The 12,531-nt window shown below is 37.0% G+C and overlaps 2 protein-coding genes across 11 annotated transcripts in view; one reads left to right on the top strand and one right to left on the bottom strand.

Moving 5' to 3' along the window:
* dclk2a (doublecortin-like kinase 2a) overlaps window positions 1–12,531 on the top strand; it is a 52,577-nt gene that overhangs the window by 17,886 nt on the left and 22,160 nt on the right. For 8 of the 10 annotated variants that reach the window (XR_003288254.1, XR_003288253.1, XM_026260620.1 and 5 more), the window contains exon 3: window positions 11,400–11,529. Coding sequence is in view for 8 of the 10 variants with exons in the window: in XM_026260620.1 (XP_026116405.1) it covers window positions 11,400–11,529 (130 nt within the window). In the remaining 2 variants the exon portion in view is untranslated. The remainder of the gene's footprint in view (window positions 1–11,399; window positions 11,530–12,531) is intronic. The other 2 variants (XM_026260621.1, XM_026260625.1) reach the window with 1 other exon arrangement.
* LOC113095016 (uncharacterized) lies at window positions 291–4,149 on the bottom strand. The gene is made up of 10 exons (XM_026260628.1): window positions 3,642–4,149; window positions 3,176–3,410; window positions 2,799–3,075; window positions 2,494–2,671; window positions 2,302–2,378; window positions 2,027–2,207; window positions 1,501–1,749; window positions 1,214–1,385; window positions 983–1,131; window positions 291–849 (listed from the first exon to the last, which is right to left on the bottom strand). Exons 1-10 carry the CDS (start codon window positions 3,811–3,813, stop codon window positions 680–682), a joined length of 1,860 nt encoding a protein of 619 aa, XP_026116413.1. The 5' UTR covers window positions 3,814–4,149; the 3' UTR covers window positions 291–679.

Here is a 12,531-nt window from a genome sequence, read left to right as displayed (position 1 = left end):
TCATGTATGGTAGACCATCCCGGAATGGATCCAGTTTGTTTAAATGTGTTTTCGTTACAAAACGCTTTTAACATTTACAGGGCTGACTATGGTCCCCTGCGACTTCGTGGAGTACAACAGTGAGTGTTAATGATTAGCACATTTAAGAAAAAATGTCAATTTCTTCTAAATATTACAAATGTTTTTATGAATTTTTGATGAATTAATTTTTAGTCTAATATTTTCCCGGGTTATAAGGAAATTATAGTGAAAACAAAACATATTATAGCTTTAAATAATTTCACAACAACTTGCATATACATTTTTTTATTTACATTATGTATAAAGACACTGAACTGTACAAATAAGTTTAGAAATTAAATAATTTTAATAAAAGGACATTCCTCCAAAAAAAATTGAACCATGATCAATTAAATATCAAATATTTCAACTCCAGACAACAAATGATAGATATTTGAAAGAAAAAAAACACAGAAAAATCCTTGAACCCTGTTTTGAGAACGTGGCTATGTGTGTGTGTGCCTTAGTCGTTACAGATTTTTAGCTTATCGGAGTTTTGTGAGCTGGTGCTGGGGTTTCCTTGGACGAAAAGTTCGAGTTGTGATTCCATCCTGTGTGGTCCTGAGGATTCGAAGAGAGTTTCCTGATGCCCAGGGTAGTTATGTAGGTTTTCGACCACCTATTGATTAAACCGAGATACCCTACTAGAGATGGCCTCCTCCTTCTCTGGCCGGTCATACTCTGCGCACAATGCTGGTGGTATTGGTATCCTCAAAACATCATCCACATATGGTGCAGGATCCACAAAGACTTTATCAAATATGAGGTCCAGCAGGTCATCCACATATTCTGTGCAATATAACATTTTATTTTATTTTAAATTAGTCAAATATTGAGTTTTCTAATAGCTTGTAAGAAATTATGCAAAAAAAGATATGTACATTTGTAGTAAATTTGTTAAGTAAACTCATTTTATACATACTGAATGTTGCTTGTGTCTTTACTTCTCTGACCCGGTATTCTCCCTTCTTGGCCTTTGGAAAGGTCACTTTGAACACCGGTCGACCAGCTGCTGTCGTGGCTTGAGGACGCCCGGCATTCTCATTGTAATGTAGTGCAGCCAGGTATAGTCTGTAAGCAATAAATACATTTTCAACATTCAATGTCTACAGTGTATGTAAAAGTAAATTTATTTTTACAACAATAACATTACCTGCACAACATTCCCAGAAATGGAAAAACCACATTTTTTGGTGTAAACCGTAGTATTACACTGTGGAAAACCTCGATAGAAGAAGTCTGATAGTGTGGACTTAGCTTGGCAACATCCTTCACAATTCTCTTGTTGGAGAGAACTTTCTCCAACTTGAGATATGGCAGTGTTCCTAAATTATTGGAAGTGTTACTACAGTATGATATGTAATTTTAAATAAAAAAAGGCAAGCTATATGATCTGTATACATTTTTTAAAAGTAACTATTGCTTCTTTAGCCTACATACCAGCAGCTAGCCACTTTTTTGTGTCTCGACTTCTCCTTGTTCCATGTAGACATGCTGGAAAATTGCTGTCTTCATGTGTGTGCTTATTTTGCATGTGGTTTAGCATAGACATCCATTTAGCCACTCTTTCAGGTCCACTGCTTGATGATGCAGCAGTCCAATAGATGTGGTTTTTTATACTATGCAACCATTTACGTATTTTCTCACAACCCTTTAGCTTGCACACTTTTTCCAGCTGCTTTGAAATTCCTGGAGATTTCAATTAAATACAAACATGACAACACACAATAAGTAGAGCAATGTGTCATTACATATAATGTAATGGTGGTGTTTTATATATATATATATATATATATATATATATATATATATATATATATATATATATATATACACACACACACACACACACACAGTATATATATAAATAATCCGCTAACACATAATGATCCGCTAAAACAGTTTCAGCGCAATTATTAGTCTGTAAAAATTTAGAAAATGATATGATGGTAGTAAGGTTATTTACCTTTCTCTATGTGCCAGACATCATAGAATTGGTTGACATTGCGTTCCCTGAGGAATTTTTGTATTTGCGGATGTCGGTCAGTCACAATGCAGTCCAGAGTCACTCCATGAGCATCCAAAAAGTCAAGACCTCTCTTCAAACCTTCCTTTTCCATGTGGTAACTTCCTCCCACTTCATTACTCTGAAAATTTATTAAAATATAATTATTTTTTTGCGTTTAAAATAAAATATTCAAGTTTTCCAGGACATTGAATCAAAGGTTTCTGCTCATTTACCTGGACGAGTTGTACATCAACAACGGTGTTTGTCTCCAGGTCCATCATTGTGTAACTGCCATATTTGGCAGAGTGCCCTTTAAAAACAAAAATACATAATCTCTTATTACACAATGTGCCCTGTCTATAAGATAAAATTCTATATATTTTTTTCTTTATAAAAAAACAATGTAAATTTGTCCCACAATGTACCTGGTGAGTCAGCCCTCATATCTCCTCCAACAATGACCTTTTCCCTTTGAGCCAACAGCTGTAGCATCTCATCCTGCCAGTTTCTCCATTTGTAAACAATAGCAGGCTCAATGCACATTCGTGCATGACGACGAAAGGTGTCGTACTTGAAAAGATGTAACTTCATAGCTGCAAATAACTGACAACACATAGAGAAGAGTTGGTAAGCAGTAAATTAATAAATGAATAAACATATTTTTTTTTTACATTACACATTTTTAGTCTCATGTAACTGCAAAGCTATTGATTATTTCATTTACAAATACCTTTTCAATTGTGAAAAATGAAGCACCACTGAGATACACAGCAGCAGAAAGGTGAAGGTTTCCAGCTGGAGTACTGCCCAAAATCGGCTGACTGTTCCATTTCCGTGAGAACTGACAATGGTGGCAGAGTTGTTCAACACGTAGAAATGTTCCAATCCTTTGTGATCTTATATGACAGCTTCTATGACATACCGGGCACACATCAAACAGTTCCATGATGCAGGTCTCATAGACAATATATTTACAAATGTTTTGAATAGGGCTGGATTCTTGAGCTCTGAAAAAAAAAAAAAACATTAATTTACATAAGCACTACAGAAAAATTAGATATGCTATAATTAAAACAAACATTATTCTAAAATATAATATAAACTTACGACAAGTCTTTTGGCTCTGTTATTGATGTGTCTGCCTCTGCAGGATTAAATGTGACATCAGTCTCTTGTGATGTTAGTATTGAAGAGCATTCCTGCAGGATATCTTCATCTTCCTCAAGGTCCAGACAAGGTCTTTTTGATGAAGTCTTGAGGGGCGTGGAAGACGCAACAGCTGTATGAGAAACTAATTTTGTGCTAACATCAAAACTTGACAATGTTGTCTCTGTCTGGACACCTGGAATATATAATTCAGCAAAGTTTCAGCAAAGATTCACTTTCTCTATCGTGGCTATTCAATTCAATTCAAATTTATTTGTATAGTACTTTTCACAATACATTGTTTTAAAGCAACTTTACAGAAAATGAATTTAGAAATGTGCATATAAAAATACAATTAGCTAATACAATTATATAATATTATATTGTATACTATATAATATAAATATAGTTAAAAACATAAACATACAGACACTCCTGTGGTGTGTTTGAAGCGTCCTCATTGACAGTTGTGTACCAACACTGCATAGCTTTGATGTTTCTGTCTGCACGCCAATATCCCTCGTTCTACAGCTTCGTGTCGATGTGCTGGCCTTTGTATAAACATAGCAATTTTGATGTCTTGTCTTTACAGAAAACATACACGGTTTTTAATACAATATATTAAAAAAATTATATACGTGTGGATACACACTTTACAAACAAGGTTTACATTATATACACAGTCAGATTTTCTACGACGACGACAACAACTTTAGACGCATTTGTTATTGAACTGGCTGACATCGACTGAAATGACTATTTTCTAAAAAAACATGAAATACACTTACTTCTTCTGAAGGTGACGTTGCATCGCGAACAGTAGGCAACGATCCAGACTTGAGGATTAACTTTGAAGCAAGACCTGCTTTGAATTGACCCTCGTTCTCAAAACAGTCAGTCAAAAAATGATTCGCGCAAACATAAACGTATTTTGGAATTTTGAGTGGCGCCTTTCCTTCATAAATAAAATCCATCCACTGCGTTTTCAGTGGCTCTGATGTCGGAAGTAAGTGAAAACTACTATGTTCATTATTACATCCCACAACAGAACACTTATGTTTCTTAGGAGACATTACCGGCTGTCGTTGAAACAATGGAGGATGGTGTACAGATCACGGAGGGCGGGCTCTATGCCAAAACCAGATTGTCAATCAAACCACGTCGGTGGGGCTTAGCTCAATTCTACGTCACAGTGAGAGCAGTCTTAGAACAGGGCGTTTTGAGACAGTGCTCATGAATTATTGAGATTGTAAAAAAAACACTAGGTGGATTTTTATCATTCTAGGGTGGTTTTGCTCACACACTGCCAACACACATGTATGGTCAAACACCATGTAAAAGTGAATTTTGCATAATAGGTGCCCTTTAAAATCAGAATTTTAAAATCAATATGCACTTGAATAGGAACCCAATACAAGTTATGCAATACCGGAGTGATATGTTGACAAGCAGTTGTATAGGCTACATTAGTACCCGGGCAGCTGATTTCTGAATATATTGGTAATCTCTTAATGGACTTATCAGGGAGACCAAACGTAAAGTACATTACAGTAATAAAGCCTTCATGTGATAAAGGCAAGGATAAGCCATTCTGCATCAGGTAATGATAGAGAAAAATGGTGTCTCACAATATTTCTTAGGTGGAAAATGCTATTTTGATATGTTCATCAAACAATAGTTGAGGGTCAAAAATAATGCGAAGATTACATACTTGGGTGGACGGGGTGGCAAAGTCACAATCAGTAATCACATTAGAACTTTTTCATTTATGTAAAGCCGTTGGCATGCTGACACATAAAAGTTCTGTTTTTGACTCATTTGAACTTAAGAAAATGAATGTGCTTCCAGGCTTTTATCTCACCCAAGCAATCAGTAAGTGTTGAAACTGCAAGATCATTTGGATTAGGGTGCGTGCTGACATACATCTGAGTATCATCGGCATAAAAATGAAACCCTAACCCAAACTTACGAATGATCTGAGCCAAAGGCAACATATAAATACTAAACGAGACAGGCCAAAGCACAGACCCCTGCAGGACAGCCTGGGGTACTAATGTTGGTTCAGATTCACACGTCTCAGTGCTATAACTTGATCTAAATATGGATTGAAAAGGTTCTAAGATATTGTTTATGGACAGGCATTGGCTGTAACTGGCCAGCAACAACTCGTTCAAGAACCTTATCTAAAAATGGAAGATGAGCAATAGGCCTGTAATTTGACAAATCCTCAACATTAGAACCAGACTTTTTAAAGAACTGGTGTAATGGCAGCTAGCTTGAGGGCTGAAGAAACCTTTCCAGTAGATAGAGAGTTATTAATGATTACACTAATAGAGGGGCACAAGAATATTACTAATTTCAAAATATCTTTTGAATTAAATGGGGGCTACAATGGTGTTTTGTGCATTCAGAGTTGTTCACAGTGTTAAAGAGATGGATTCTCATGCTAAACATTGCCAAAGTTAAAAAAAGTAATTTGGACGAATGAAAGAGAATTTCTGGGCTGAAAATCTTACTTCCGTGTTGGGACAAGTTTCGGCTGTTTTTTTTTTTATATCGTGGATCTAATGGCGTAGAAGATGGTGGAACTCCTTATATGAGCATTTCTCTCGGAAAAGCGTGCCCGCGCACACGTTGACAAGAGGAGAGCCATTCGCGCACATCAACGCACTTCATCAGGAAATCGTCGCCAGCGATGCATAGGATTTGTTTGTGAATGTCTCCAAATAAGTGTGTTCTTGGATGATAGGGAAAGTTTACCGTGTTCGGCTTCTCAAAGTACCCAGCGTTACACGAACAATGCTTCCAGTTTGTTTTTCCGGGGCAGCAGCGGAGTGTCGCAAGTGCGTTTGTGTGTTCTGGTCATTTGAGCGACGAATGTTTTATAAACAAGGCCCAGGTCAATGCTGGATTTACACATTGTTTGCTATTAAAACATGGAGCGGTTCCTTTGATAAAAGACCCCATTCATTTAAGTATAACTGCATCAGTTTTCTTTCTTTTGTTTGAAATCAGCACATAAGTGAATATATGTTAATGGAAACAACACGAAACATCAGTATTATAGCTCCGCCCATGGCACTCCTCCAGGAGCTCTGCTTTTTCCAGAGAGAATAAAACTAAATACTTTTTTGGAGATATGAAGGATGCAGGACTACTCTATAGTTACTCAAGATTAACATGAGATTAGGTGAAACTGTGTATGTTGTGTACCCTTTAACAATCGTAAAAATGTAAACATTAGATGATACATTTGTAGGATGAAATTCATTGGTCAGCAGTATAGAACCAGCAAGCATGGAATTGTACAAATCTTGAACTTTCTCTGTAAAATACTTGGAATTTGTTACACAGCTCAACAAAGGGATTAATGATTTGATTATGAGGCTTCAGAAACCTGTTAATTGTTTTAAACAGCTTTCTTGGATTATCAACACCTTCATTAATCATATGCGAGTAGTACGCCTCTCTAGTAATTAAGGGCGAGATGATACTTCAACTGCTGCTCATCAAACATCAATTTAGGGTCAGTAAGACCAGATTTCTTGTATAAGCGCTCAGTCTTCCTTCCCTCAACTTTAAGAGCCCAGAATTCCTTAGTGTACCATGGGGATAACTAGTGAGAGAAACAACTAATTCTTTCAAAGATAACACAATATCAAGAATAGAAGAATCAGGAATCAATTTTCTTGATTTACGTTATGACACACTCCTTGGTAGACATTAGAGAAGCAGAGGTTAAAAATTCAGTTTTTCAGTTCGGTTGATAAATAAGTATGAGAAATACAGAAGTATTGCCATACATTTTCATCACAGTGCACTCAAATGAAGACATAACAGGTGTGGTGATTTCAGAAACAGGCAAATCAGATTTATATAAAATTGCAAGTATTTTTTTATTTTTGTTATTTTAGAAACTATATTGGCTAGCCATGGCAATGAGGGTCATAGTTTTACAAGAAACTACCATGATCGTACTAATAGTGCAGTTAAACTCTGAATTATATGCATAACAAGGGCAACTACTGTACAAAGGATCATTTAACAAAAGATCTTTGAAGTTTAGATCCCATGAATTAAGGATAAGACTTTTTTCTCTTTAAATATTTTTTTTAGTTCTAATGAATTTTAAATAAATAAAAATGCCTGATGAAAGATCTACATCAGTAACAAATGATATTGCTAGGTATTTTGTGTTACCACCAGTCAGTTTACCAAAACACTTTTGACTCCATTCCAGACTACTTCATTTTACAGTTCCAAGATATCAGCTAAAACATTTCAGGCATGTTTAATAGTCTCCCAGTGTGGCTTTAGTCTGTTACTTTGCTTGGGCCAACAACTGGGCCCATATGCTCCTCTGATCTGCTGATTGATGGGAATACTGCTTAAGACCCATCCCACTGACTGGCCATGTGGATTCCTTACAGTACATAATCGGATGTGATTCAGAGAGAACTGCTTTAAGGGGTTGCTTTAAAATTGTGCTTAAAATGGGATTTTTAAATTATTATACTAATAAAGTTGAATTTGCTAAGGAAGCTAAACAGTGGCTCAAAGAGGCTGAAATGTTTGAGTGGGTTGTTGTGTTGTGATGTCTTTTTATGTGTTCAGTGAGGATATTTAGAGTCGTCATTACCATTAGAGACTGTTGAATAGCTCATTATCATCAGAATCATGTTAATAAAGTAAAAGAGTGATCTTGTTAATTTCTGAGCATTTCTCTCTTGGCCTTTTGTGTCTTTTTCTGTACAGTATCAGACTCATGAAGGGGAAAAGGGGGCTGTGTTCCTCTCCATCTGTCTTCTCTTTCACTCAGTTCCATGTAGAAGTGTGTGTGTGTGTGTATGTGTGTGTTTGATGGAGCTCCACATTGGAACCATCTGTTTCTTGCTGCCCACCTCCATGAGAGGAGGAGTGGGCAGAAATCAGAACATAATTTTTTGCCCACTGTGGTTGCGAGTGGATGTGGATGTGTTTTGCATATAGTCTCAAAATGTTGCTTTTCTGTATTCTGTTTTCAACGGTGGCTGCCATCTTGTGCAATGGCCACTGGCAGCGCCAGGGGGAGTTTTGGGGGATCTCAAGACCCTGCCAAAAAATGCCTTGACCCCCCACTTGATCCACCCCACCCACTTCCTTATTAAAAAAAATAATGATAATAATATATATATATATATATATATATATATATATATATATATATATATATATATATATATATATATATATATATATATATATATATATATATATATATATATATATATATATATATATATATATATATATATCCGGAATAAAGATTAAAAAATGTTTCTCTTCAAACTACGCACAACAATAATAATTAATTTGACATTATTCGTACACTGAACAGAGAACTGTGTCTGTCGGTGGCATCCGATTCGAGAACCGAGGAGCTGATGATACTGCGCATGCGTGATTCAGTGTGAAGCAGACTAACACACAACGCATCTGAACAGAACTGGTTCTTTTGATGATTGATTCTGGACTGATTCTGTGCTAATTTTGAATGAAGGGCAATCATCGCCAATGACATTACGTCGAGCGCAAAAGAACCGGGGAACCGTTTTTTTTTTTTTTCAACTGGTTTATTGAATCGAACTGTCTGAAAGAACTGGTTCGCCGAAAAGAACCGAGCTTCCCATCACTACTGAAGATCTGAAAACCGATGCAACCGGTCCTTGACTCATGAACGAGTCAATCTTTCATTCGTTATCTGGCTCGGCTCGGTGTTCATCTTCAGTTCTCTCTTCACAGCAGTTCAGTCAGTGTACTGTGTGAGTAAATAAATTACTCTGGGATATTGGTTTGTTTGAACTCAGAGGGAGTGTCAGCCACGTTAAAAAAAGTTAACAGCTTAAGACATTTGTGGATTAATGCTTATTGGAGATGCAAACCGTTTCAAACGATTCAGTTCGATTCGGTGAACTGGTTCAAGAAGAACCGGTTAAATTGAATGATTCGTTCGCAAAAACAAAGTAGTTGATATGCTATGTTGTTTTTGTTGTTAGCCATGTCCACTGTATTTTTTGTTGCTTTTCATGAGACCCCCTCTTGAAATGACAAGGATCCCCCCCCAATCAAAATTGTCTGGAGCCACCACTGGCAATGGCTCTGGGTTGGCGGCCATCTTATGCAGTGACGCTGGACTGGCGGCCATCTTGTGCAGAGGCGCTGGGTTGGCGGCCATATTGTGATGAAGCTCAGGTACAGGGACCACAGAACGGAAAGGAGCTGGACACTCTGAGAAGTGACCTCCTCAACTGTAAAGGGAGAGCCACAAAACTGCAAAACAAAGTCAATAAACTGTTCCAGGGTCCAGCTAGGGTCTTCCTCTGGTAAATTTAAGCTTTTATTAAGACCACTCCAGAAACAGTCCTTTACCAATCCTCATCTCCAGGCATGAGGTGGCTATACCGAAGGAATTCCTCCACATAAAGTTCATTGGGTTGGCCATCTTGAAAAATGGAGCAAAGCACACTTACGGGGTCGAATGAACTTTTAGATGGCTCCATACCTGATCTGGTGCTAAATAAAACTGCTGGATCCTGGTTTGGCGAAGTCTTCTGTAACAAGGAGTCTGAGATGCAGTACTTTATTTTCAAAAGTGGTCAAAGAGGCAGAGATCAGAGAACAGCGTCAGGTATGTCAGGGGATATCCAAAATAAGCAACAGAAACAAGTAGAGGTCGGGGCAGGCAGCAGAAAATCAAAGTCGGTATAAACAATCCAAAGTCAGACACGGGAGGAACAAACACAAGGAGAAATGCTCGGAATTGACAGACTAGGCTAGAACAAGACTTCACACTTAATGAGAGTCCAAACACATTTTATATAGGGTAGTGGTAATGGGGAACACCTGGTGGTGATTAGACCTAAGCATGGGATTCTGGGGAATGGAGTTGGAAATGGAAATACAACATGCCAGAGTCCTGAGTGGAGGGCCCTCTATAGGAGTTCATGGGCACTCCAGCTGATGATCGTGACACGGAAAGCTCTCTGACCCTCCCATAGACAGAAAGGATCCTTACATGATTTAGGCTCAGAAATGTAGCAAGGAGATCCTTAAAATAATCAACTTAAACAACTTAATTCAACATTTTGTCTGCTCCGCATCACCCTGTCATTATTTTGGAGAGTATCATATACAAAACAACATATGTACTCGGATATGTTGTTTATGTTTAGATCAAAGTGCAAACAACATATCCACATGCATATGTTGTGTACGTTGTTTACATATGTGATACCTTCCAAAATGGTGCCAGGGTGATGTGAAGGAGACAAATTGTTGTAAAAAATACATAATTTTTATTTTCTTTGCACACAGAACAAAATGTATTCTCGTAGCTTTGTAAAATTACGGTTGAACCACTGTCACATGAATTATTGTAACAATGTCTTTACTACATTTGTGGACCTTGATCATGTAAGGATCATTTCTGTCTATGGTAGGGTCAGAGAGCTCTCTGATTTTATAAATAATATCCTAATTTGGGTTTCGAAGATGAACAAAGGTCATACAGGTTTTGAACAACATGATGGTAAGTAATTAATGACATAATTGTAATTTTTCGATGAACTATCCCTTTAAATAAACTTTATTTTTGGTTTTCAGCAAAATGTAAACTTTATTTTTGGTTTCAGTAAAAAATTTATTTCCGTGCATCGGCATCTAAAAGACCATGTTTGGCCTTCCCAGGTATTTTTCTTCATTCAGTTGAAATACAACTTAAATCCATCCTTTTTTACGTTTTCCATTTTCTTGCTGTATTCAAGGTTATTTGACTCAGTTTTAAAATTCAAGTGTGTTTTATGCTATTGGTAGGCCGACATGGAATCTGCACCCACATCAGTTTGCTGAAAGTACAATATCTCATTGATACAATTCTACAACCGTGGTTTTAGCTATGAATGAGAGTGTAGCACTTTCAGTTATGTTTAGATGTTATTATGTTTATATCCATTTGTGAAAATATAAATGCAAACAGTCTGAGTCCAGCTATTGTTATTTCAAACTCCTGGTCTAGATTTTCTGCAGGGCAGTATTGTGGACTACTAAACGCTTTATCCTTTCATCAGCCACATGGTTACTTCCATTCATTTCTCAAACAGTGTTTCTCTCTTTTTTTCTTCCCCCACCCCTTCCTCTCTCTGTCCAGATAACATGTTTGCAAGATTTTTTCGGGGACGATGACGTGTTCATCGCGTGCGGGCCTGAAAAGTACCGTTACGCGCAGGACGATTTTGTGTTGGATCACAGTGGTAAGGCTTCCACAGCCTTTATAACCGGTAGGCTCAGCTAAACACTAACTTCATTTCAACCCAATGTCTCTCATACTAAACTCTTATAATATATATGTATCCCTTCACTACACATCTAGGAACACACAATTCATGGATACAGATATGTGGCTGTTAATGCATTTGAAACAAATGATACCATTTTTATGTTTATTTGTCCATTTTCTATTATTGTATTGGTTATATAAATTAGTGAAACATCAGTGTATCATCATCTGCTTTGGCTAATAAAAGTAATTCTATTCATAATAAAAATAAGCATTAATCTAATTGTACAAAACCTATTCCAAAAAAGTTGGGACACTGTTCAGATTGTGAGTAAAAAAGGAATGGAATAATTTACAAATCTCATAAACTTATATTTTATTCACAATAGAATATAAACAACATATCAAATGTTGAAAGTGAGACATTTTAAAATGTCATGCCAAATATTGGCTCATTTTGGATTTCATGAGAGCTACACATTCCAAAAAAGTTGGGACAGGTAGCAATAAGAGGCCAAAAAAATTAAATGTACATATAAGGAAAAGTTGGAGGACCCATTTGCAACTTATTAGGTCAATTGGCAACTTATTGATTGGGAATAAAAAGAGCCTCTCAGAGTGGCAGTGTCTCTCAGAAGTCAAGATGGGGAGAGGATCACCAATTCCTCAAATGTTGTGGTGAAAAATAGTGGAGCAGTATCAGAAAGGAGTTTCTCAGAGAAAAATTGCAAAGAGTTTGAAGATGTCATCATCTACAGAACATAATATCATCCAAAGATTAAGAGAATCTGGAACAATCTTGAGCTACATTTAAAATGGACTGTGGCAAAGTGGAAAACTGTTCTGTGGTCAGATGAATCAAAATTTGAAGTTCTTTTTGGAAAACTGGAACGCCATGTCATCTGGACTAAAGAGGACAAGGACAGCCCAAGTTGTCATCAGGGCTCAGTTCAGAAGTCTGCATCTCTGATTGTATGGGGTTGCATGAGTGCGTGTGGCATGG

This window comes from Carassius auratus, unplaced genomic scaffold (assembly GCF_003368295.1).
Source record: "Carassius auratus strain Wakin unplaced genomic scaffold, ASM336829v1 scaf_tig00215565, whole genome shotgun sequence".
Classification (NCBI taxonomy): domain Eukaryota; kingdom Metazoa; phylum Chordata; class Actinopteri; order Cypriniformes; family Cyprinidae; genus Carassius; species Carassius auratus.
The sequence above is the reverse complement of the archived record's forward strand: the minus strand, read 5'-3'. Positions and strand labels throughout refer to the sequence as shown.

Bases quoted from the DNA above. Each gene is read 5' to 3' on its own strand.
- LOC113095016 (XM_026260628.1), bottom strand. From the start codon at position 3,813: ATGTTTTCTGTAAAGACAAGACATCAAAATTGCTATGTTTATACAAAG. The intron at 1,750-2,026 runs GTAAATAACCTT...TGAAATCTCCAG, and splicing joins TGTCTGGCACATAGAGAAAG to GAATTTCAAAGCAGCTGGAA. The intron at 1,132-1,213 runs GTAATGTTATTG...TATTGCTTACAG, and splicing joins TTTCTGGGAATGTTGTGCAG to ACTATACCTGGCTGCACTAC.